Genomic DNA, 27105 nt, shown 5'->3' with positions numbered 1-27105 from the left:
ATAGAGTGGATTTCATGGTAACCTGCATAGTGTATGCATGAGCTAAACAAAGAAAAAGAGACAAATGCCAACCAATTCAAACTTCAGAGTTAACATTTTTTTCTATGGCTTTTTCCCCCTTTCTTCAATATCATACATTTTAATATGATTTGGGTTTCTGCTTCTGATGATAACAAAAATAAGGTGAGTCAATTTCTGAGATTTTTGTATACTGTGAAGTCTAAAACATTAGCTTTGAAATCAACATTTATAGCTTTAAAACCTAGGGACATCTCAAATTAGAAATCAAATTTTTAATGCCTTTTAAAATCATGTAGTTTAATGAGACAACTGTAACAGGAGTCATTCCTTTACATATTGCATTCTGTAATTAGGCTCTTATGGGTTATTTCAGACAGAGATAGACACCAATTAAAAACAAAATACAATTACATAGCACCAACCAGAACTCGTCACCCCTTTTCTAGCATTAATCTAGGGTCAAATAAGACTAAGACTTATAAATATACAGATTTAAAAATTACAAATATATCTTTCCATAGAATTACAGGAAGTATTGAGGGTTTTTTTCCCCTTTCATGGCTTACTTTTGATTTCAAGACTTCAGGAACTGGAGGGAGGTAATCCTCATAGGAACCATTATGAAGAAAAGATTTTTTAAATCGAATTGTAGAGTGCAGCATTCTTAAACTTTCTGTAAAAGAGGAGAAAAGAATTACCTTATGTGAACTGCAAGGTCATTTAGGAAATCTATTTGAAAGACACCTTCATCCTAATTTATTACTACGTTTTTTCTAAGATAATAACCTACTTGAATCTAACTATAAAATGAGTGAAAATTTAATCTTTCCTTGAACCATGGAGGCTATAGAGTTCATTATTTTTAAAATATTCATAGATATTCTGCTTAGAGACAAAAATATTTCCAGCAAAGGTGCTACACAGTATTGGTTCTTTGTGAACTGAATATGCTTTTATTTTGGGTATATTATTAAGCTGAAGGGTTTGAGAGAGAATAGGTTGTATAATCACTGTGATACAAATATGCCCTCCCACCCTTGATTAATTCATGACTGGTATAGAGAGATCACACTGAAATATTTGTTGTGCTATTTGCTTGCCATTAAGTCTCAAAAAAACTATTTAGGTGTAAGAATAGTGAATGTATATCTCCTACAAATAGATGATTTATCTTTTAAAAAGAAAAAGAAATATTTGATTAAATCTAATCTTCACAGTTGTCCATGTAAGTAGAAGATGGAAAACAAACTGCATAAGGATAGGAAGTAAAAAATAGTTTACTACAAAAATGTCTTTATTTATGTAATTTACATCTGCTTTTGGAAGTCTTCATTATCCTTTTTATTATTTTTTGACAACTAAGATTAAAGATATAGAAAATGTCATGGAGAGTTATGTGAACTCCTAATTCTGGAGACATGGAAAGTTTACCTAGGTGGTCACTCTCACGTTGGGCTTCCCGGATAGCTCAACTGGTAAAGAAATTTGCCTGCAATGCAGGAGACCCTGGTTTGATTCCTGGGTCAGGAAGATAAGCTGGAGAAAGGATAGGCTACCCACTCTAGTATTCTTGGGCTTCCCTGGTGGCTCAGCTGGTAAAGAATCTGCCTGCAATGGGAGACCTGGGTTCAATCCCTGGGTTGGGAAGGTCCCCTGGAGAAGGGAAAGGCTACCCAGAATTCCATGGACTATTCATGGGGTTGCAAAGAGTCAGACACAACTGATCTACTTTCACTTACTTTCTCTCATGTTATTTCTTATATGGTTATTATACATTAAAGTTTGGCCAGGTGGCCAGGTGGTACTAGCAGCTGCAACAGGAGTAGTAATAAAATAATATGATTAGATATTACTTCATATATCAAACCACTGTAACAGATGCATATGGCAGCGAAGATTTTAAAAATTTCTTCTGCTTTAAAGCAAACATAAGACTTACTATTTTAGAACAAAATTAAAAACCATGAGTAGCATTTTGACTCTTAAGAAAGGAGAGCATTACCTTTTGATCCCCTGGCTAAATTGCCAGTGACATTTCTTACACATGCCAAGTAAGGAATATAAGGACTATCTGCTGATATATTTAACAGGGCATCTTCAAACTTTTCCAGTATTAGGAGCCTATAGAATTAGAAAAGAAGATGTAAATTAAGTCATATAGAAGTAAAGTAAAGCTATTTTGCTGAGATCCTGTGAGTCCCTGGTTGTCTGGCACTGGTTGACTTGAGCATTGAAACACTGGGAAGTAGGACATCTTCCCCCATCCAGCCCAACTGCACAATGATAGCACTACTCTGGATTCTCTGAGTATTTACCTTTTCCACGGCACTACCTTTATATTTAGTTACTTTAATATCCAATCGTAAGTGAGCTTAAGATCATTTCTAGGCACATTTACATGAAAGAAAAATCACTGGGCTAGCATTGCCAGATAACAGACAGGGATCCCAGTTAAAACTGAATTTCAGCAAAATAACAAATAATTTTTCGGTGTAAGTACATCCCACACATCTTGCGTGTTTCTTTCCTTTCCTTTCTCCTCTAAATCTGGCAACCCTCTCTCTGGACTTCAGCTTCCTCTTTTGTCAAATGAGAGATAGGGGGCTGGGTGATCTGCTAGGTCCCTTCCACTTATAACATTCTCTAAATAATTTAAATTCACGTAGTTGTGATTAAAAAAAAAAAATGGTAGAATACAACTGAATAATGTCAGTTCCTTTTTTTCTTTAAGCAACCAACTCAGAGTTCCCCAGTTAACCACTTTCTGGCTTCCTTTCAAATCAACTGCATGTGAGGACATAGTCTAATATTTTTGAGGCACACCGTTGTGAGTAAATGTGTGCATGTTACACATGCCCAGTCACTTCATCTATGAGGCTGCATCTCTTGTAATTTCTTCCCTTAGTGTCTATTATTGAACTTGATGTACAGCAGAGATAGAATAAATGTCAGTGGTTGATTTGGGTACCATCTATTTTGAATCAAACTGCACAGCACACAAATTAACTAGTTCTATTAGATGTTAACTTAGATTTTATTCAAATACTAATGGAAGAGACTCATTCTGGCATAGCCAGTAAACATGTAGGATGATGTTTGCACTAACATTAAAATCTCAGAGTGTTAGGCTATGCGTTAATGACACTGGATCCTTGAGGAACTTAAATAAGAAAATCCATGGCAAGAAAAGTCTCTAACTTACCAGTCAGGGCACAGCTTATTGGTCAGATGGCTGACTTTCATTTAAATTTAGTCCGTACCTTTCATGTTTAGAAAAACTGCACTCATTCCTGAGCTTTCTTGCTTTTTTCAGGCACTTCTTTGACCAAAGACTCTCCTCTTATTACTGCTTCTCTTTCTTTTGTGTTTGTCTTCCTCTTTGTCATAATTATTATAGCATTGAGCCATTTCCATCTTAGTGCCATGCTCAATAGCAAACTATTTGTCTAACTTTTCAAATGAAATAGCATAAGAACTTCTTATGACAAATTTTCAAGCTTTAAATAGAAGAATGTTGAGCTAAAAGTGACCTTGAAATATCATATAAGCCATTATCTTAGTTCTCTGAAGAACATCTGATTACCAAGATTTTTGAGATTCTATTTAATATATACCAAAAATTAAGATATATATCTATATATCTATATATAGATATACATATGCCAACTGTTTTGGCATAAACATCCCAAGTATTTCTTTAAACCATTTAATTTACATATTTTATATAAAATTTTACATACATCCTAAGAATGCTTACAAAAAAAGATGAACTTACAGATAGATGCGTGCATGTGTGTTCATGTACGCACACAACAAAAAAAAAAAGTAACTTTAGTGCAAAAGTAAGGAGGGAGAAGAGCTATGAGGGAAAAAATATTTTTGAGCAGCTTTCCAAAGAAAATTCTGGACTATAAACACTTTCATCTCATGCCAAGTATTTCCACTCTGTGATTATTTTAAATAATGCGGGAAGGGAAAGGGAGCCCAAAGATAAGAAATCCCTTAATTTCATCAATCTCAACAAGAGCCATCTTAAAAGTAATGAATTCTTCCCAATAAATTGTCAGCTAGCTGTCAGCAACCAACTACATTTGCTGTGTAATTTTCACATCTAAAGGGCTAGCACTATCAATGCTATGGATGTCCCCAAGGCTCTGATAAAGATACCCGGCTTCAGCAATAAGTATCCAGTTGTCTGAAGTCAGAGGTTTTTTTGGTTTGTTTGTTTGTTTTTTAATATTTTGCTGGCTATATAGGGAATGTGTTTAAAAGACTTGATTATTTGGAATGTGGAATCCTGTCTGGGGGAAAATTGCCCAGGGCTGCAAGACTGCTCTTGGGAGAAGCATCTGGTTCAGGCACCTTAGAGGAGAAATGTGGGAGCAGAAAGAGGAGGTGGTTGTTGATGGAAGAATTTTGCCTAGAATTACCCAGAGTTGGGAAACTTCTCACTGAATAATAGAAAGTTTATAAACAATTGTATAGATTCTATTTCAGAAAAATAAATGAATGGTTAAAAATAAGTCCTACTATTTGTTTTTGTTTCCATTTCCATTAGCCCACAAAAACATATCTTTTGGGACAAAAGTCAAATAATTTCAATAGTATAATTTATCAGGCCAAAACAACTTTTATATGACAGGTCACCTAGTCTCTAAATTTGCCTTGAACTATATGAATTTACTTCAATGAGCTTCTACAGGCAACTGCTTGAGTTTTCGACCTTAACTGTTAGTTATGTAACTTTTAGTTAAGTTAGTTAAGTAACTGTTAGTTACTTCAGAGAACTGCTTATATTAATGGTCCTTAGAAGCCAACATTACTGCTGTTATTCCCACTGCCTATTCACTGTCTCAGGAATAGGTAAATATATAAACATATTTACATGAACCACAAACAGTCCAAAATTAAATAACTTATAAACAGCTTTGGCTACTTGAATACTACTGAAGCAACAAAGTTTGCATTACCTTGGGGCATCGATTTTTAATGTCAATTTTTAAAACCTGAGATCAACAGTAATGTAAAAAGTTGGAGATTTTTACATCTTTTTTATGAAGATGAAAGACTTTGAAAAGAGTTGGAAATTGGGCCTCCAGCTAGATTTTCCTCATAGACATAAGGTGACCTATCCAGACAGAACATGTGGGATCTAGTTATGCAATCTTAGAACTGAAAACCAGATCTTCATGTCGCATTATCTAAAAGTATCACTGAATAAAACCAAAAAACAAGTTTCAACTTTACTGCACTTCAACTTTAACTTTTTCTTTCGTCAGTCAACAGTTGATTTTTTCTATCCCATGGTCTTACACACTGATGAAAAGAATGATGTTTATGAATTGTGCTGCTTGCTTATTCAGTCAAGTTACTTACCAATTTAGAAACAAACCAACAAAGACTTACTGTGCAGCCAGGCTGCTTGGGGATAGTGACTGCCGATCTTCCTCACCCCACAAATGTGTTGTTTTGTCAGAGCCACCTAAACAGGTAACATTTAGCATTTCATTAAAGGATTTATTTTTTTAAGTAAAAATCATCCCAGGTCAAATTTATGGGAAGAAAAGCAGACAGTCTGCAGAATTTTTCTCCAAACGACTTTACAGAGATGTCTAAGATCAGTTGGAAACATTTAAAATATTTATTTATCAATTGCCCCCCAACTGAAATAATACCAATGGTTAAGCATATGCATTTCTAACAAACTATTTCTCTGTGCATCAAACCATTACATTATTTTATCCTGTGACCTGTATGCATAGATGACTCAAATATCATGATGCAGATTGACTACCTCGGTGACTTGTTAATCAAATGAAACCAATTCCAATCTCGTGGGCTTTTTTGTTTGTTTGCCTTCAGTTGTCTAGAATGTAGCCTTAGGAAACATCTGCCATCACTAATCTATACTTTTTATCTTTCAAAAAGCAGCCAGTGATTACAATTGAATGCAGCTGTGAATGCAAATTAGCTAATGTTTATAGAACCATTCTGAGTGGTCTCAAATAATGTGAGGTTTGGAGTGTAGCAGGCAATCACTAAGTTGTGTCTAATGGAAACCATATATGAAGATCTAATTCAACATGGAGAATTGCCCCTAGAAGTTAAATGGGTCCCTGAGTCAGCTTGCTGCATAGCATTCTATCATTGTAGGGTAAGTGTAGCTGAGAAACATTCCATATATAACACAGGGAGCGCAGCCTGGCATTCTGTGGTGACCTAGAGGGGCTGGGTGGGGGGAGGAGAGGAAGGCTCCAGAGAGAGAGTATATATGTATAATTATGACTGATTCATATTGCTGTATGGCAGAAACCAACACAGAAAGCAATTTTCTTCCAATTAAAAAATTTTTCAAAAATACATTTTCCTGAATAAAAAAAAAAAAGTAAGTGCAACAACATTCACATGGAAAATTTAAAAATGGCTACTGCATAAATAAAAACCCATCAGAAATCCAACGCTTTCATTCAACTCCTTTAAGGAAACGGTATTACTTATTTCACTCTTCTCTGTAGACACTCTTAATTCCTCATAAATAATCCAGAAGTTCCAGTGCTGTTGTTTTTCAACACTGGCCTTATCATTTTCAATAGGATACTTTATTGACAGCTTTACTACTTCTCCCATTGTCTCTAGTTAGTGTGTTCTGAAGTCTTCTAAACAGGTTGTAGCACAAAACTAGGCAGCCATCCGTACTTTTCTCACGCTGATCATTTTGTTTATTTAAATAAGCATGTGTGTAAAAGATTACAGAATTAAAAGCCTCCTTGTCTACCTTGGTATCAGTCATGTCTGAGTAATGTCTGTACCATCCCCAGTTACTTGGCAGAATGGCTTTTTCAGTTTTCCTCTCTGGCAGGAGTCTCTCTCTTCTCTGCTCAAGACAGCTAAGTATTATTGCTCTAATGCATCAGTGAGTGAAAGGACCAAGAAGATACTCAGTATAAACAAACCTAATTAATAATGGTGAAAGTGAAAAGTGAAAGTGAAGTCGCTCAGTCGTGTCCAACTCTTTGCGACCCTGTGGACTGTAGCCTACCAGGCTCCTCCATCCATGGGATTTTCCAGGCAAGAGTACTGGAGTGGGTTGCCATTTCCTTCTCCAGAGGATCTTCCCAACCCAGGGATTGAACCCAGGTCTCCCACATTGTAGGCAGACACTTTACTGTCTGAGCCACCAGGGAAGTAATAACCATTATTTATTGGCATCCATATGTAGAATTGGAGAAGAAGGAAATAGCAACCCACTCCAGTATTCTTGCCTAGGAAAGAATCCCATGGACAGAGTCTGAGCCTGGTGGGTTACAGTCCATGGGGTCGCAAAGAGTCCAACACGACTTAGCAACTGAGCACATGTATAGAATAATCCAGGCTAGGACTCTGTGAAGATTTATGCTTCTGCAGTGTAAAAGTATATAAAACCATTTTTCCAAGATCAAATATTGCTCAATTTGAACTCCTATGAGTTCATCAGCATTTGTATACTATATGAATGAGCCCATTAGAATTTGTATACTTTATGGTTTATGGAATGTCTCTTCCTCATCAGGCTATTAAAATGAATAACTAATAGAAATTAACTTTGTATATATCAATTGTAGGCTTGACCTTGATGTTAAGTATGGACTTTGCCCTCTAGGCACTTGTCCTTCTGGACTTTAAAGTATCTGAGAAGTACTGTATTGAATGGGTTTTAACGAAGTGGAAATTGTTACAGCCCTTTAAAAAGCAAGGTTTTATTTTTATTTGTAGAATTAGGCATATATAAAAATGGTGCCCAAAGACAGAGAAAGAAATCTAGTGCACAGATAACCTCTTTTCACCAGTAAACATGGCTTTTTGTTTAAAGATGTAATTTCATGTAATTTACAACTTGACAAAAGAGTAAACATCAATGAGCCAAAAAAGGTAATCTTCACCCTCAAAACTCAGTTTTATAAATGGAAATACTAAACAGTGAAGCAGGGATCTTTACTGGGTCAGAGCTGAGAATTAGATTCCTTAAAACAGGAAGTTAAGATTCCTTAAAACATCTTCTCAAGTGTTTATTAGCATCTTCGTATTGTCATGGTTGCTGAGGAGGCTTCTGGAAAAACCTTAAAGTGTGTTCAGAATCAAGGCTGAATCAAAAGTAGACATGGGGTGTGGAAGTTTGAATTATAAGTAGACATGGAGTGCAGAGAGGAATGGAGCGATGGCTACTGAAAAATGTATCATGTGGGGAGGAATCTGGCACAATGAATCACACTCTATGACTGGCTGAAAGTGGAGCCATTCTGAGGCTTGGTGGTGGCAAGTACTTGTGTGAGATATGCTAGAAGCAAGTGTGTACATGTCTCAGATGGTAAATATGAGTAAGGCCGTTTAAAAGAGCTAAGGGACCTGGCTTTGGGCATAGACAGATCCAGGCTCTCAATCTCAGTTTAGTCACCTGCTGGATGCATAACATAGGCAAAATGCCCAGCCTCCCTTTGCCTCAGTTGTTTTGTCTGCAAAATGGGATAATAAATACCTCTTATAGATTTGTTTTGATGATAGAATGGACTTAAAATAATAAAATATTTATCATTGACACACAAAAAAAGAACACTACCTTTTTATTTTTTCTACTTTCTTTCTTTGAAAGAAGAGAATGAGACCTTCAAAGCTATCTGAGTCCTGTCAATCATTAGAGAGGACCCAAGCGAGCAACTCTGCTATGAGTGACCATTTCACTCCAGTTTATTTGGTGTAAAGCCAAGGGAGGACATGTGTTCACAAATATTGCTAAATGCTATGAAGAGTAAGCATGGGTGGCTTGGGCAATGTGGCAGGTATTTGTACTTCAAAACAAGTTTGGGTTTCCTGGAGGATTCCCAGAAATACTTGGAAGAATTTTTCAAAGGCCATGAAATTTCTGCTCAAGTACGCATGCATGCATGGGCTTGGGGTTAGTGACATAGAAACTGACCTTAATACTACTGCATTGGTATCTTTAGACTGATGAAGTCACATGTGTAGGAAATTTTTAAAAACAAATATAAACACATCTAATTCTAAAAATAAAAACACATATCCTTAATGTATTAATATTTCCTTGTCATCCTGATTATCCAGCGGCATGGTTTAACACATGTCAAAATTATTAACATAATCATAGAAATGCGGCATGGCCATTGTTAAATATTGAAAATTGAGCTATATTGTTCATCAGGAAAAGTGTTTTGCTGCCTCAGTTAATGAGAGGTTCTTTGGCTTCTAAGGCACTAAAGAACTTATGTCCTTTGTAACAAAAATTCCAACTTTATCCCTCTATACAATTATAAGGTGTGAATCTGAAGATGAAAAGGAAAAGAATGGTAAGGAGAAATCTGAAGTTCTCAAGTCTTTAAAATGCAAACAGAAAAATATACAGAGGAAATAATTAGTGTTTGTTATTGTACTGTCTGCTTTTTCTGGGCTGGACCTCTTCTTAAAAGCATAAGACTTTTTTTTTTTAACCCTAATGTTCATGAAGACCACTGAATTTAATAACAATCAATCCTGTAAGCTAGTCATTAATTCTGTGACTGAAGGCATAAAAATTGTTGTAGACTAACAGAAATTGGTATCCAAGAGTATGTTAGATCCTCCTTCAAGAAGTCTTCAAGGGGGGAGGAGCCAAGATGGCGGAGGAATAGGACGGGGAGACCACTTTCTCTCCTACAAATTCATCAAAAGAATAACTGAATGCAGAGCAAACTTCACAAAACAACTTCTGATCGCTAGCTGAGGTCATCAGGCGCCCAGAAAAGCAGCCCATTGTCTTCGAAAGGAGGTAGGACAAAATATAAAGGATAAAAAGTGAGACAAAAGAGCTAAGGACGGAGATCCGTCCCGAGAAGGGAGTCTTAGGCGGCATTGCTTGGGCTAGGGTCCGGGCCTGAATGCCCTGAGGACAATCGGAGCTTCTGTGAGTTGCCAACTTGAACTGTGGGAGAGCAAAAGAGAGAGAGTAAATTAACCGGCCGAACACACTGCCAGCCGTTCGCAGAACAAAGAGACAGAGAAAATCCAGAGAAGAGCTCCCAGGCTGCAGTCCAGCCCAGCCCCGCCGGAGGCAGGAGGCAGGGGGGAGGGGAAGGTCGCTGCGAGACACAGGGCGCAGGCACCCGACCGGCGCGGGCGGGGACTGGGGCTGGGGACGCGGAGGGCAGAAGGCGCGCGCACCCGACTGGCGCCAGCGGAAACTGAGACTGGGTCTGCGGAGGATAGTGGGCACGCCACACCTGGGGAGAGTGCGCCCACCAAGCCCCTGGCTGCCTGGACCGCTCTGACGGGGAAGGCACAGAGAGCAGGCGCAGCTTTTCGTTCCGTACTTTTGTGGAACACCCGAGGGCTGGAACCTCGCGCAGCGCGGGACGCGCTCCATATAGAACAGCCGGGAGCCTGAGCGGCGCTGACGGAGAAAGCAGCGTCAGCCCCTCCCTGCAGCGCCGGCCTGTCCCCGCAGCGCCAGCCCCTCCCCGCAACGCCAGCCCGTCCCCACAGCGCCAGCCCCTCCCCGCAGCGCCAGCCCCTCGCCACAGAGCGACGGAACTAGCTACCTGAATAAGAGTCCACCTCCGCCGGCCTGTGTCAGGGCGGAAATGAGGCTCTGAAGAGACCGGGAAACAGAAGCCAAATAAACAAAGGGAACCGCTTCAGAAGGGACCGGTGCAACAGATTAAAATCCCTGTAGAAAACACGGACTTCACTGGAAGGGGCCTGTAGATATCGAGAAGTGTAACCTGGAACGAGGAGCTATCTGAAACTGAGCCGAACCCACACTGACCGCAACAGCTCCAGAGAAATTCCTAGATATATTTTTACTTTGTTTTTTTAATTTTTTCTTTTTTATTTTTTCTCTTTTATTTTCCTTTAAAATTCCCTATTACTCCCCCATTACTCCTTAACTTTCATTTTCATAGATTTTTACAATTTTTTTAATTAGGGAAAAAAAAATTTTTTTTTCTTTCTTTTCTTTCTTTTTTTCTTTCTTTCCTTTTTCTCTTCTATTTTCTATTTTTCTTTTTCTCTTATTTCTTTTAAAGTCCTCTAGTACTCCTCTACTACTCCTTAATTTTCATTTTCAATACACTATAACCTTACAAAAAAAAAAAAAAAAAGAAGCCCTATTTTTAAACCGAACTTCATATGTATTTCTAAAATTTTTTTTGTGTGTTTTCGTTTTTGTTTTTAATATAGTATTTTTAAGAGTCTAACCTCTATTCTAGATTTTTAATTTTTGTTTTTCAGTATATGATATAAATTGTGAACATTTAAGAATCCAATATTCAGTTCCCATTTTTATTCAGGAGTGTGTTGATTATTCTCTCCCAATCTTGACTCTCTGTTTTCTACCTCAGAACACCTCTATTTCCTCCTTTCCCCTTCTCTTCCCAATCCAATTCTGTGAATCTTTGTAGGTGTCTGGGCTACGGAGAACACTCTGGGAACAGACAACTGCGTAGATCTGTCTCTCTCCTCTTGAGTCCCCCTTTTCCTCCTCCTGCTCATCTCTATCTCCCTCCCCCCTCTCCTCTTCTTCATGTAACTCTGTGAACCTCTCTGGGTGTCCCTAACAGGGGAGAATCTTTTCGCCATTAACCTAGAAGTTTTATTATCAGTGCTGTATAGTTTGAGAAGTCCTGAGACTACAGGAAGAATAAAACTGAAATCCAGAGGCAGGAGACTTAAGCCCCAAAACTGAGAACACCAGAAAACTCCTGACTACATGGAACTTTAAGTAATAAGTGACCGTCCAAAAGCCTCCATACCTACACTGAAACCAACCACCACCCAAGAGCCAATAAGTTTTAGAACAAGACATACCACACAAATTCTCCAGCAACACAGGAACATAGCCCTGAACGTCAACATACAGGCTGCTCAAGGTCACACCTAACACATAGACCCATCTCAAAACTCATTACTGGGCACTCCATTGCTCTCCAAAGAGAAGAAATCAAGCTCCACGCACCAGAACACTGACGCAAGCTTCCCTAACCAGGAAACCTTGACAAGCCAATCGTCTAACCCCACCCACTGGGTAAATCCTCCACAACAAAAAGGAACCACAGACCTCCAGAATACAGAAAGCCCACTCCAGACACAGCAATCTAAACAAGATGAAAAGGCAAAGAAATACCCAACAGGTAAAGGAACATGAAAAATGCCCAGCAAGTCAAACAAAAGAGGAGGAGATAGGGAATCTACCTGAAAAAGAATTTAGAATAATGATAATAAAAATGATCCAAAATCTTGAAAACAAAATGGAGTTACAGATAAATAGCCTGGAGACAAAGATTGAAAAGATACAAGAAATGTTTAATAAAGACCTAGGAGAAATAAAAAAGAGCCAATTAAAAATGAATAATGCAATGAATGAGATCAAAAACACTCTGGAGGGAATCAAGAGCAGAATAACGGAGACAGAAGATAGGATAAGTGAGGTAGAAGATAAAATGGTGGAAATAAATGAAGCAGAGAGGAAAAAAGAAAAAAGGATCAAAAGAAATGAGGACAACCTCAGGGACCTCTGGGACAATGTGAAATGCCCCAACATTCGAATCATAGGAGTCCCAGAAGAAGAAGACAAAAAGAGGCCATGAGAAAATACTCGAGGAGATAATAGCTGAAAACTTCCCTAAAATGGGGAAGGAAATAGCCACCCAAGTCCAAGAAACCCAGAGAGTCCCAAACACGATAAACCCAAGGCGAAACACCCCAAGACACATATTAATCAAATTAACAAAGATCAAACACAAAGAACAAATACTAAAAGCAGCAAGGGAGAAACAACAAATAACACACAAAGGGATTCCCATAAGGATAACAGCTGATCTATCAATAGAAACCCTCCAGGCCAGAAGGGAATGGCAGGACGTACTGAAAGTAATGAAAGAGAATAACCTACAACCTAGATTACTGTACCCAGCAAGGATCTCATTCAGATATGAAGGAGAATTCAAAAGCTTTACAGACAAACAAAAGCTGAGAGAATTCAGCACCACCAAACCCTCTTCAACAAAAGCTAAAGGATCTTCTCTAGACAGGAAATGCAGAAAGGCTGTATAAACGTGAACCCAAAACAACAAAGTAAATGGCAACGGGACCACCCCTATCAATAATTACCTTAAACGTAAATGGGTTGAATGCCCCAACCAAAAGACAAAGACTGGCTGAATGGATACAAAAACAAGACCCCTATATATGCTGTCTACAAGAGACCCACCTCAAAACAAGAGACACATACAGACTAAAAGTGAAGGGCTGGAAAAAAATATTTCACGCAAACGGAGACCAAAAGAAAGCAGGAGTCGCAATACTCATATCAGATAAAATAGACTTTCAAATAAAGGATGTGAAAAGAGACAAAGAAGGACACTACATAATGATCAAAGGATCAATCCAAGAAGAAGATATAACAATTATAAATATATATGCACCCAACATAGGAGCACCGCAATATGTACGACAAATGCTAACGAGTATGAAAGAGGAAATTAATAGTAACACAATAATAGTGGGAGACTTTAATACCCCACTCACAACTATGGATAGATCAACTAAACAGAAAATTAACAAGGAAACACAAACCTTAAATGACACAATGGACCAGCTAGACCTAATTGATATCTATAGGACATTTCACCCCAAAACAATCAACTTCACCTTTTTCTCAAGTGCACACGGAACCTTCTCCAGAATAGATCACATCCTGGGCCATAAATCTGGTCTTGGAAAATTCAAAAAAATTGAAATCATTCCAGTCATCTTTTCTGATCACAGTGCAGTAAGATTAGATCTCAATTACAGGAAAAAAATTGTTAAAAATTCAAACATATGGAGGCTAAATAACACACTTCTGAATAACCAACAAATCATAGAAGAAATCAAAAAAGAAATCAAAATATGTATAGAAATGAATGAAAATGAAAACACAACAACCCAAAACCTATGGGACACTGTAAAAGCAGTGCTAAGGGGGAAGGTTCATAGCATTACAGGCTTACATCAAGAAACAAGAAAAAAGCCAAATAAATAACCTAACTCTACACCTAAAGCAATTAGAGAAGGAAGAAATGAAGAACCCCAGGGTTAGCAGAAGGAAAGAAATCTTAAAAATCAGGGCAGAAATAAATGCAAAAGAAACTAAACAGACCATAGCAAAAATCAACAAAGCTAAAAGCTGGTTTTTTTGAAAAAATAAACAAAATTGACAAACCATTAGCAAGACTCATTAAGAAACAAAGAGAGAAAAACCAAATTAACAAAATTAGAAATGAAAATGGAGAGATCACAACAGACAACACTGAAATACAAAGGATCATAAGAGACTACTACCAGCAGCTCTATGCCAATAAAATGGACAACTTGGATGAAATGGACAAATTCTTAGAAACGTATAACTTTCCAAAACTGAACCAGGAAGAAATAGAAGATCTTAACAGACCCATCACAAGCAAGGAAATCGAAACTGTCATCAAAAATCTTCCAGCAAACAAAAGCCCAGGACCAGATGGCTTCACAGCTGAATTCTACCAAAAATTTAGAGAAGAGCTAACACCTATCTTACTCAAACTCTTCCAGAAAATTGCAGATGAAGGTAAGCTTCCAAACTCATTCTATGAGGCCACCATCACCCTAATTCCAAAACCAGACAAAGATGCCACAAAAAAAGAAAACTACAGGCCAATATCACTGATGAACATAGATGCAAAAATCCTTAACAAAATTCTAGCAAACAGAATCCAACAACATATTAAAAAAATCATACACTATGACCAAGTGGGCTTTATCCCAGGAATGCAAGGATTCTTTAATATCCACAAATCAATCAATGTAATACACCACATTAACAAATTGAAAGATAAAAACCATATGATTATCTCAATAGATGCAGAGAAAGCCTTTGACAAAATTCAACACTCATTTATGATTAAAACTCTCCAAAACGCAGGAATAGAAGGAACATACCTCAACATAATAAAAGCTATATATGACAAACCCACAGCAAGCATCACCCTCAATGGTGAAAAATTGAAAGCATTTCCCCTGAAATCAGGAACAAGACAAGGGTGCCCACTCTCACCACTACTATTCAACATAGTGTTGGAAGTTTTGGCCACAGCAATCAGAGCAGAAAAAGAAGTAAAAGGAATCCAGATAGGGAAAGAAGAAGTGAAACTCTCACTGTTTGCAGATGACATGATCCTCTACATAGAAAACCCTAAAGACTCTACCAGAAAATTACTAGAGCTAATCAATGAATATAGTAAAGTTGCAGGATATAAAATTAACACACAGAAATCCCTTGCTTTCCTATATACTAACAATGAAAAAACAGAAAGACAAATTAAGGAAACAATACCATTCACCATTGCAACAAAAAGAATAAAATACTTAGGAGTATATCTACCTAAAGAAACAAAGGACCTATACATAGAAAACTATAAAACACTGATGAAAGAAATCAAAGAGGACACAAACAGATGGAGAAACATACCATGCTCATGGATTGGAAGAATCAATATTGTCAAAATGGCTATTCTACCCAAAGCAATCTATAGATTTAGTGCAATCCCTATCAAGCTACCAACGGTATTTTTCACAGAACTAGAACAAATAATTTCACAATTTGTATGGAAATACAAAAAACCTCGAATAGCCAAAGTAATCTTGAGAAAGAAGAATGGAACTGGAGGAATCAACCTCCCTGACTTCAGACTCTACTACAAAGCCACAGTCATCAAGACAGTATGGTACTGGCACAAAGACAGAAATATAGATCAATGGAACAGAATAGAAAGCCCAGACATAAATCCATGAACCTATGGACACCTTATCTTTGACAAAGGAGGCAAGGATATACAATGGAAAAAAGACAACCTCTTTAACAAGTGGTGCTGGGAAAACTGGTCAACCACTTGTAAAAGAATGAAACTAGAACACTTTCTAACACCATACACAAAAATAAACTCAAAATGGATTAAAGATCTAAATGTAAGACCAGAAACTATAAAACTCCTAGAGGAGAACATAGGCAAAACACTCTCCGACATAAATCACAGCAAGATCCTCTATGACCCACCTCCCAGAATATTGGAAATAAAAGCAAAACTAAACAAATGGGACCTAATGAAACTTAAAAGCTTTTGCACAACAAAGGAAACTATAAGTAAGGTGAAAAGACAGCCCTCAGATTGGGAGAAAATAATAGCAAATGAAGCAACAGACAAAGGATTAATCTCAAAAATATACAAGCAACTCCTGCAGCTCAATTCCAGAAAAATAAATGACCCAATCAAAAAATGGGCCAAAGAACTAAACAGACATTTCTCCAAAGAAGACATACAGATGGCTAACAAACACATGAAAAGATGCTCAACATCACTCATTATCAGAGAAATGCAAATCAAAACCACAATGAGGTACCATTACACGCCAGTCAGGATGGCTGCTATCCAAAAGTCTACAAGCAATAAATGCTGGAGAGGGTGTGGAGAAAAGGGAACCCTCTTACACTGTTGGTGGGAATGCAAACTAGTACAGCCACTATGGAAAACAGTGTGGAGATTTCTTAAAAAACTGGAAATAGAACTGCCATATGACCCAGCAATACCACTTCTGGGCATACACACTGAGGAAACCAGATCTGAAAGAGACACATGCACCCCAATGTTCATCGCAGCACTGTTTATAATAGCCAGGACATGGAAGCAACCTAGATGCCCATCAGCAGATGAATGGATAAGGAAGCTGTGGTACATATACACCATGGAATATTACTCAGCCGTTAAAAAGAATTCATTTGAATCAGTCCTAATGAGATGGATGAAACTGGAGCCCCTTATACAGAGTGAAGTAAGCCAGAAAGATAAAGAACATTACAGCATACTAACACATATATATGGAATTTAGAAAGATGGTACCGACAACCCTATATGCAAAACAGAAAAAGAGACACAGAAGTACAGAACAGACTTTTGAACTCTGTGGGAGAAGGTGAGGGTGGGATGTTTCGAAAGAACAGCATGTATATTATCTACGGTGAAACAGATCACCAGCCCAGGTGGGATGCATGAGACAAGTGCTCGGGCCTGGTGCACTGGGAAGACCCAGAGGAATCGGGTGGAGAGGGAGGTGGGAGGGGGGATCGGGATTGGGAATACATGTAAATCCATGGCTGATTCATATCAATGTATGACAAAACCCACTGGAAAAAAAAAATAATAAAATAATAATAATAAAAAAAAAGAAAGCTTATATTTCTTTAGTCTTTTTAAATTTAGAAAGTATAAAGTTGAATTAAAAAAAAATCTGTCTTGTGATTTTCTCATTTATGTTGTTCATTGGAATTAAGCAAAATGTGTACATTAGATTTATTTTACCATCTCTGTCTGTGAAATTGCTGCTGCATACATATCAATGTATGACAAAACCCACTGAAATGTTGTGAAGTAATTAGCCTCCAACTAAAAAAAAAAAAAAAAAAAGAAGTCTTCAAAACCTTTAAAACCAGCATTTCATATGAAAATAGTTTAAGATCTTGTAATAAACAATCAGCTTGTGACCTGATTACTTATCTGTAATCTAAAAGTAAAATCTACATATTTAAAAGCTGGCAAGCTCAGTTGAGAAAGCCTATTCCTAAACTCATTCGGAAACAGTAAATACTAACCAAACATTTGACTTGTGAAGTAGGGATATAGTCCTAAATGTTTGTCTGTATATGGCTGTGTGTGTGTCTGTGTCTGTGCATTTCCATGTGTGGTATATAAGGCTATTCTCTATATGCAAAGATCTTTTCTGATTCACTAACACGATGCTATGGTTTTTCTTACTGGGTGGACAGTGGGTGTATACAGATCAATTCAGGCTCTGATGTCCATCATGCATTTTCAAGATGGCTGGCTGAAGGGTGAGTTTTATCCAAAGACTCATTCAAATTTTGGAAAAAAAGGGCAAAAATGCTGCAATTCAATGTAGGCATTTGTTCAAAAAGTTGTGGTAGAAATCTACTTGTTGAGGCTTAGTCCCTTACTCTGGTATTTATTTTTTTGTACCAAGAATAAACATAGCTTTATAATATAGCTAAGAGAGACCATTTTCATAAAAATAAAAATCCTAGAAAGTCACAGCCTCTTATCCAGCCATTTCTCCTTGTCTCCACACTTTGGTTAGCTAAAGATCCAGATTTAGTGGTAACATATGTTCCCATGTAAGAATAATGTCGTGCATAAATGGTTGCTTCAGTTGCATTTTGTTTTTTACTCCTAATGGAACTGAATACAGAATTGCAATGCAGAATTGAATACAGAAAGATAGAAATATAATACCTTCAGATGGGGAGTCCAGGGTATACAGCAGATGTTTAACAGATTTATGGAGAGTTCTGAAACCTTCGTTAGTTGTGACGCGTGGATAAACCTTCTGCACGACCAGCAGCACACTAACAAGTCGAAAAACAATTAAACCAGATTGCATTTCAACATTTGCAGACAGAAACAAAAGGTTATTCAAGGAGAAAATAGCTACAGTATTGAAAATTATTCTTTTAACATAAAAGACAAGATGCTGCTTTGTCATTTAATTGCTTGTTTGTCTGTTCATGCACAAAATCCCAAAAAGGATTCTTGAACCATACAGGATTCTAAAGCCTAAAAGGTCTTAAAGTAAGGAGTGAAGTTCACACACTTTTTTTTTTGTTGTTGTTAAGATCTAAAAATAAGTGGTTAGAAACAGCAGTTTCCAATAAAAGGATTCCTCTTTTTTTGTTTTTAAAGGAAAAAAATTAAATATTGGAAATTATTTTCATTAAACATCAAGCCCAGATAAAGGATCCACTTTCAAGAATAATTATTAATTAAGTATTTGATACTTTTGCTAAACAAATGTTAATTTTTTTAAAAAAATGGTATCTTGCCCTAATTAAAGATTGCATTCTATCCTCTAAGTAGCCCACAGGCACTGCTCCAGGGGGTAGCTCAAAATTAATCCCCTGACTAATTGGCACTGTCTTCCCAGGATTTTTATGTTACTAATAAGATGGGCAGTCTACACTGGGAATGAAAAATCAGCAAATTTACTTGTTCATGCTTGAGTTCATCCAGTATTTCCAAAAAATCAATTACCAACTTAAGAAATGCCTCTTTTTTATCCCCTTATTGTCATTAGTACATTAAAAAAATGTTAGCATTGTACAAGTATGTCTGAATTTCACAAATACTGTGAGGCTATATATATATATATATATATATACACATACATACACACACACACACACACACACACGAGTAGTAACTTAGAACAAAAGGCTTTGTTAAGGATTTGCTATTGTGAAGTTAAATGTAGTACATGTTAGCTAATAGCTCTTCCGTATGTATCTTAGTCAACTGAAGGCTCACATCAGCAATAGCATGTGCATATACTTTCTACAATATTTTTGGAATTTTTAATATTTAAATTAAGATCATTTTAATTTTAGCTCCTAGCCATGAATGACAATTATATTTAGAGAGCTAACTTTTGAATGTCCTCTAGTTTCTAGTAGGTATGTATATGGATATATAAACATATATCTATTTATTTATGGGCTTCCCTGGTGACTCAGTGGTAAAGAATCTGCTTGCAATGCAGGAGCTCCAGAAAGACAAAGGTTCAATCCTGGGTCAGGAAGATTCCCTGGAGGAGGACATGGCAACCCACTCCAGTATTCTTGCCTGGAGAATCCCATGGACAGAGGAGCCTGGCAGGCTACAGTCCACTGGGTCTCAAAGAGTCGGACATGACTGAAGCAACTTAGCATGCATATATATTTATAATTTTATTTGCTTCTCTAATAATTCCATTAAAGTCAATTCATTTGTCTTGTTATGGAACACTAAAGTTCAAAAGTTAAATAACTTACACAAGGTTAACCAGATAGAGCTGGTTGTGTCTAATTTCAAAGTTTCTGCTCTTTCTCCTCTACATCTTAACTCTGGTGCTTTGCCCCAACATGGCAGAGAACAGGAGGACAGAACATTTCTGCCCTGAGCCACAGCCATTGTTAGCTTGTTTTTCCAGCTGTGTGTTTGGCCGTGGTGGGATGGCTGAATTTTTCTCGTCTGTGCTCTGTATACATAACAGTTGCTGCCTCAGGCATTTTTATATTTACCCCAAGAACCTCCTGGTTCTCAGACTTTGTATTAATCCTGGTGAATACAGAGACCGGGTAAACCTTCTGAGATTGGAGATTTCTGCCAGCCTTGACCCAGCTTGGCCTCTGCTTGACTCAGCTGATCTTTTGTCTCAAAGTAACACCTTCAAAGACTGGACATTTGGCAATCTCATTGTCAGCATTATTGTTATTAGTATAACTAATAAAAATGTCAGTAGATGTAATTCATCTTTTTCTATCAAAATGCGACTAAAAAAATGACACCTGACCCTGTCCTCTTTGAAATCCTTTAAACTATTGATGAAGATAATTTTACTTCACTTCATTGGTTTTGTTTTTCTGTCCAGTTCATCATATACAAATGAAAGTTATGCAAAACAAGTCTCCTTGTAAGGTAATTTAAAAAGGAGTTTTTGTGATTCATATCTAAGTATAAAACTTCCTCCTCATAAATGGTGACTATTATCTATGTTTTTTCATATGCTCTTCTTGATTTTTGAGATTGCTCATTTTTGCTAACCTCTGTCATAATCTTGACATTTTGCAATCTGGTTTCAGTGATTGAACTATATAACAAGTTACAACTTTACAAAACTGCTGGAGGAAATAACAGCAATGAGTTTTTATAGGGTTTATTTGTTCATATTACTTGATCAACAAAGAGTAAGATAAAACAGTGATTTGGTGACAAAAGTCATTTGTAAAGAATTTACTGCTTTTAGTGGCACTTTAATAATAATAGTAAAGATTTGACTTTAAAAAATGGTTGATATAAAAGGTCTTTCAACAGAAATATAATGCAAGACATTTAATTTTAAATTTCCTAGTAGTTACATTAAAAATGTTAAAGAAACAGATGAAATTAATTTTAATAATATATTTTATTTGACCCAATATATCCAAAATATTATCATTTCAACATCTAATCAATATAAAATATATAGTATTTTATCTTTTATTGCATTATCTTCAGATTTCAAAGTATATTTTACACTAATGAAGCATCTCAACTCAGATGCTGTTTTCACTGAAAATATTTAATCTGTATTAGAATTTCATTGCAATTACCAGTGAAAAGTAGATTCACATACCCATGTTGTTTCAAATATATTAGAAGTTTTTCTAATAAAGTTTTTCTAATAAATTTAAATTAATTAAAAATAAAGTTAAAAAATTTTAAAAAATAAATAAATAAAGTTAAAAAATTCAATTCCTTAATGATAGTAGCACACCAAGTGCTCAAAATCATGTGACACCCTGTGCACCTTAAATTTACAAAATGCAACATGCCAAATTTATTAAATCAAAAAATCCCACAAATAGCTAGAGGCTATCATGTTAGAAAGAACAAGTATATATACTGGCAATAAAAATTTAAATTAATTAAATAATAAGTAAAAGTCAAATGCTTTAAAAAAAGTTATCCAGGTTAGAAAAAAGTCAGCTGTCATCTGCTTTATAATAATCTGAAGCTATTTCTTTTAAAAGCTGTTTTCATTATTCTGTGGAGTGGTTTACAACATTCTAATCATTACCTGAGAACATATCTATGGTATAATATAATAATTTTATTTTAAACTTTAAGGGAATTAAAATAGCCACAGTGCAATGTCCTTATGTAATTTGCTCTATCAAAATGATGTCTAATGTATTTTTAATTAATTTATTTTTGACCCAAGGGTATTTTTTTGGATCTTCCACCTTTCAGTGAGAATTATTTTATGGGAGTTTGGTTTTTATTTGTTGTTTAATAACCAAATTTCATTAAGGTATAATTCACATACAACATGATGAGTCTATTTAAGGTTATTATTCAATAAGCTTTGACAATATATACAATTATGTAATCACCATGCTAAATAAGATATAAAATACCTTATTTTAAGGTGATATAAAATATCACCTTAAAAAAGTTTTGTCATGCTTCCAACAGTTGCCCCAATAGCCACTGTTCTGATTTCTAACACTGTATATTAACTTTGCTAATAATATAATATCTACACATCTAGTATGTATTTATTTTTTTTTGATCTGGATTCTTTTGCCAGCATAATATTCATAAGATTTATCTATGCTGTTGTGTGATTAAGTAATCTGTTTATTATTCTTAACTGAGTAGAATTCCAATTTTTCATCCATTCTGTTTATGGATATTTGTTTTTCTCTCAATTTTTAGCTATTGTGAATATATCTGCTATAAGCATTAGCATACAAGTCTTCATGTGGGCATACATATGTTTTCATTTTCTTGGGTAAATAACCAGGGGTAGAATGCTACACCACATGGTTCTATTTTTAGCTTCATTAGAACCTGTCACACTGTTTTCTGACATGGTTATATCATTTTACACTCTAACTTGCAAGGTATGGATTCTATTTGCTTTACATTCTTGCAAGTAACTAGGGTCGCTCATCTTTTAAAACTGAACCCGTTTTAGTGAGTATTAGTGATATCTTATTATGGTCTCAAGGGTATCTTGCTACACTGCACAATTCAAACAATTCTGTTTCTCCTTTAATCATTTACCTGTTTGTTTTCTAAAATAGAATATACAAAGGAGGAAGAGAACTAAGTGTCAAAATTCTGAGTGAGTGAAAATTTCCTGAAGAGCCAAAATGAGGACCAAATCAAATTTACTAATATCTTGCTTCTTTCATAGTTTAGTTATGACATGTTATTTATTGTGGAAAGAGCATAGGACTTGGATTCAGATTCCTTGAGTTTAGGTTCTAGCTTTATCACTTACTTACTTAGTTGTAGAATCTTGAGGAAGTCTTTTGACCTTCCTGAAGAAGTCATTTGACCTCCATGAAAGTGTGTTTTCTTTCTAATAAAATGCAGACATCTGTGGTCTCAATCTCAAAGTACTGTTATGAGAATCAACTGAAATTAAGGTACCAACATGAGGGCTTATTACAAGGTCTTTGAACAAATATAAACACTTAGAAGTTCTCCAGAGAAGATGAGAAAACTCTTTTCTGGTGATTCAGACATTAACAATAGAATCCACTGTGCTCTTAGTGACATATTAGAGAGGCATCTGGGTTCTGGAGTATAAAAACCCAGGTTCAAACTCTCTTAACATCAATTATTTAATTTTTACAACCCTCTATTATCTCATTTATGAAATAAATGAGAGTTCTGTTGTTAAGTTTCAATGTGAAATATATGAAGGGTCCAGTAAAGTGTTTGGCATGTACCAGGCACTCAGTAATCACTGGTTGTTGATGCAGTTGTTTTGTTTAATGTACATTTCCAAATTAGCTAGGCATCATAGCCAAAACCTAAATATGTGTTTATCAAATTCTAAATGCTAGCATGCTCAGATCTCTTTTACTAGGAAAACAGAATTTAAAGGGATTTCTTCTGCAAGTTTTTCAAATCTTTGTGTCATATATGTCAAATAAAGTCAACCCAATATGCAAGGTTGTTTTTTGTTACTGTGTAATACAAAAAATCCAATGAAATATTTTCATCTTGAGTATGTAAAATACTAGATGCACAGAGCCTTTTTTGTCCCTGAGTGAGACTGAGCCATTCCAATCAACCGTTGCTCTACCATCTTTTTCAGAGTTCTGGGATATCAATTGACATTACTGATGTTATGATTAGTGTTCCTCATTTCCCCATATATATGTTAATAACCCTGATGACCACAGTGTATCTTTCTCCTTTGCTTATCCAATACCCTTACTTTCACTGCCAAAATCTGCAGTAAGTGCTGAAAGGTTATTTGCTGTGTTTAAATTAACTACTTGGCAGTGATCTTCAAGGTAACGTTAGAAAGAAAAAAAAAAAAAGACTTCGTTATGAACAGTAATTCTTACCTGTTTGCATTTCGAAGCACATCAAATAGATTGCTTAGTGTGCTGTCATTCTGGAACACATTTGGAAAACTGGAGAGAAGCTCCCACACAGCTGTCTGCTCTTGTACTTGTGAGAAAAAGGACAGCACTTTAACCATTTCCTGAAACACTGTCTTCTGGTTGTTTGGATCACTTGATAGCTTAAAAAATAAAACCACAGACAGGGTGAGACGAGACTTCAATATCTGTAACCACATGGCTGACTATCTTTGAAAACACTGAACGTCTAGATTTTCAGTTAAGTAATTCAGATTTTCATTTAGTTGAAGTAATCTTTTACCTGGAAAAACTATAACCATTTCAAATGCTCTTACACGTAATTGAATTTTTTCCTATAATTTTAGATGTTGGCATATTTAATGTTTGGTTAACAAAACTATTTATACAAAATACTTTAAATTGGATTTTGGGAAATTAAAATTAATTTCTTAAAATAAAATTAGCTTCTGAGTAATACGTTTGTTTTTCTCTAGGACCTAGTTTAGGATATAAAGAAAAATACTCTCTATATCCATTAGTAGTGCATGCTCAGTCTCTTAGTTGTGTCTGACTCTTTGTGACCCCATGGACTATAGCCCACCAGGCTCCTCTGTCCATAGGATTCTCCAGACAAGAATATTGGAGTGGGCTGCCATTTCCTCATGCAGATCCATTAGTAGACCTTATATTATTTGCATAGAAAACCTTTAAAATTTAGGTGTTTTATGTATAAATGTGTGAATATATATACAAATATATGAAAATGTTTATTATTATAATTACACATACTTAATAAAATATTTCCAAAGTTCTGTTGCAATACAAGGAACTTTAGTTATAATAATGATCTATAGTGAATATCCTATAGTCACATCTTGTACTCTAAGCAAACAAATAAAAGAAAACCATGATCTTTACTCTTGCTCTGGATCATAGGTCCCAGATAATACCTTCAGGTATTTTCTTCATTATATTCCCACCCCAAACAATTTTCTTAATAAGCTCATTCATACTAGTAGTCAGGTTTTTGTCGGATCTTAATTCAAGGTCTTTCATGCTGAAAATGTGATTTTGAACAAGGTATTCTTAGCCACACATTCTATATGACTGCTGAGTTTGTTGAGATAGAATTTTAAGTGCTCTACATTGAATTGGCATTATTATAACAGTGTTTCTAATCCGGTTCATTTGGAAAACTCTGAGTAATGAGGAGTAATTTAAGCATTCTGTACTTCAGTTCAGTTCAGTTCAGTTGCTCAGTCGTGTCTGACTCTTTGCGACCCAATGGACTGCAGCTCGCCAGGCTTCCCTGTGTATCACCAACTCCCAGAGCTTGCTCAAACTCATGTCCATCAAGTCAGTGATGCCATCCAACCACCTCACCCTCTGTTGTCCTCTTCTCCTGCATCAGTGAGTCAGTTCTTCACATCAGGTGACCAAAGTATTGGAGTTTCAGCTTCAGCATCAGTCCTTACAATGAATAGTTAGGAATGATTTCCTTTAGGGTGGATTGGTTTCATCTCCTTGCAGTCCAAGGGACTCTCAAGAGTCTTCTCCAACATCACAGTTCAAAAGCATCAATTCCTCGGTGCTCAGCTTTCTTTGTGGTCCAACTCTCACATCCATACATGACTACTGGAAAAACCATAGCTTTGACTAGACAGACAATTGTCAGCAAAGTTATGTCTCTGCTTTTTAATATGCTGTCAGGATTGGACATAGCTTTACTTTCAATGAGCAAGCATCTTTTAATTTCATGGCTGTAGTCAGTATCTGCGATGATTTGGCACCCAAAAAAATAAAGTCTGTCACTGTTTCCATTGTTTCCCCATGTATTTGCCATGAAGTGATGGGACCAGATGCCATGATCTTCATCTTTTGAATGTTAAGTTTTAAGCCAGCTTTTTCACTCTGTTCTTTCACTTTCATCAAGAGGCTCTTTAGTTCCTCTTTGCTTTCTGCCATAAGGGTGGTGTCATCTGCATATCTGAGGTTATTGATATTTCTCCTGGCAATCTTGATTCCAGCTTGTGCATCATCCAGCCCAGCATTTCCCATGATGTACTCTGCCTATAAGTTACATAAGCAAGCTGACAATATACAGCCTCGACATACTCCTTTACCAATTTGGAACCAGTCCATTGTTCCATGTCTGGTTCTAACTGTTGCTTCTTGACCTGCATACAGATATCTCAAGAGGCAGGTAAAGTGGTCTGGTACTCCCGTCTCCTGAAGAATTTTCCACAGTTTGTTGTGATCCACATAGTCAAAGGCATTGGTGTAGTCAATAAAGCAGAAGTAGATACTTTTCTGGAACTCTCTTGCTTTTTTGATGATCCAATGGATGTAGGCAATTTGATCTCTGGTTCTTCTGCCTGTTCTAAATCCAGCTTGAACATCTGGAAGTTCTCAGTTCATGTACTGCTGAAGCCTTGCCTGGAGAATTTTGAGCATTATTTTGCTAGCATGTAAGATGAGTATAATTGTGAGGTAATTTGAACATTCTTTGACATTGCCTTTCTTTAGGATTCAATGAAAACTGACCTTTTCCACTCTGTGGCCACTGCTGAGTTTTCCAAATTTGCTGGCATATTGAGTGCAGCACTTTCACAGCATCATCTTTCAGGATTTGAAATAGCTCAACTGGAATTCCATCACCTCCACTAGCTTTGTTCGTAGTGATGCTTCCTAAGGCCCACTTGACTTTGCTTTGCAGGATGTCTGGCTCTAGGTGAGTGGTTACACATTGTGGTTATCTGAGTCATGAAGATCTTTTTTGTATAGTTCTTCTGTGTATTCTTGCCACCTCTTCTTAATAAGTTCTGCTTCTTTTAGGTCCATAGCATTTCTGTCCTTTATTGTGCCCACCTTTGCATGAAATGTTCCCTTGGTATCTCTAATTTTCTTGAAGAGACCTCTAGTCTTTCGTACTCTATTGCTTTCCTCTATTTCTTTGCATTATTCACTTTTTATCTCTCCTTTGGAACTCTGCATTCAGATGGGTATATCTTTCCTTTTTTCCTCTGCCTTTAGCTTCTCTTCACAGCTATTTTTAAGGCCTCTTCGGACAACCA

At 36.4% G+C, this 27105-nt stretch overlaps 1 protein-coding gene across 1 annotated transcript in view; it reads right to left on the bottom strand.

Annotated features, from left to right (window-relative positions):
- Positions 1–27105, bottom strand: part of ABCA12 (ATP binding cassette subfamily A member 12) — a 200489-nt gene that overhangs the window by 94149 nt on the left and 79235 nt on the right. The window contains exons 7-11 of the mRNA XM_061148811.1: positions 24014–24192; positions 18363–18475; positions 5428–5503; positions 2024–2142; positions 588–694 (exon numbers count right to left, since the gene is read on the bottom strand). Coding sequence (XP_061004794.1) covers positions 588–694; positions 2024–2142; positions 5428–5503; positions 18363–18475; positions 24014–24192 — 594 coding nt within the window. The remainder of the gene's footprint in view (positions 1–587; positions 695–2023; positions 2143–5427; positions 5504–18362; positions 18476–24013; positions 24193–27105) is intronic.

This window comes from Dama dama, chromosome 8 (genome assembly GCF_033118175.1).
Source record: "Dama dama isolate Ldn47 chromosome 8, ASM3311817v1, whole genome shotgun sequence".
Classification (NCBI taxonomy): Eukaryota; Metazoa; Chordata; class Mammalia; order Artiodactyla; family Cervidae; genus Dama; species Dama dama.
This window is presented reverse-complemented; position numbering and strand designations above follow the sequence as displayed.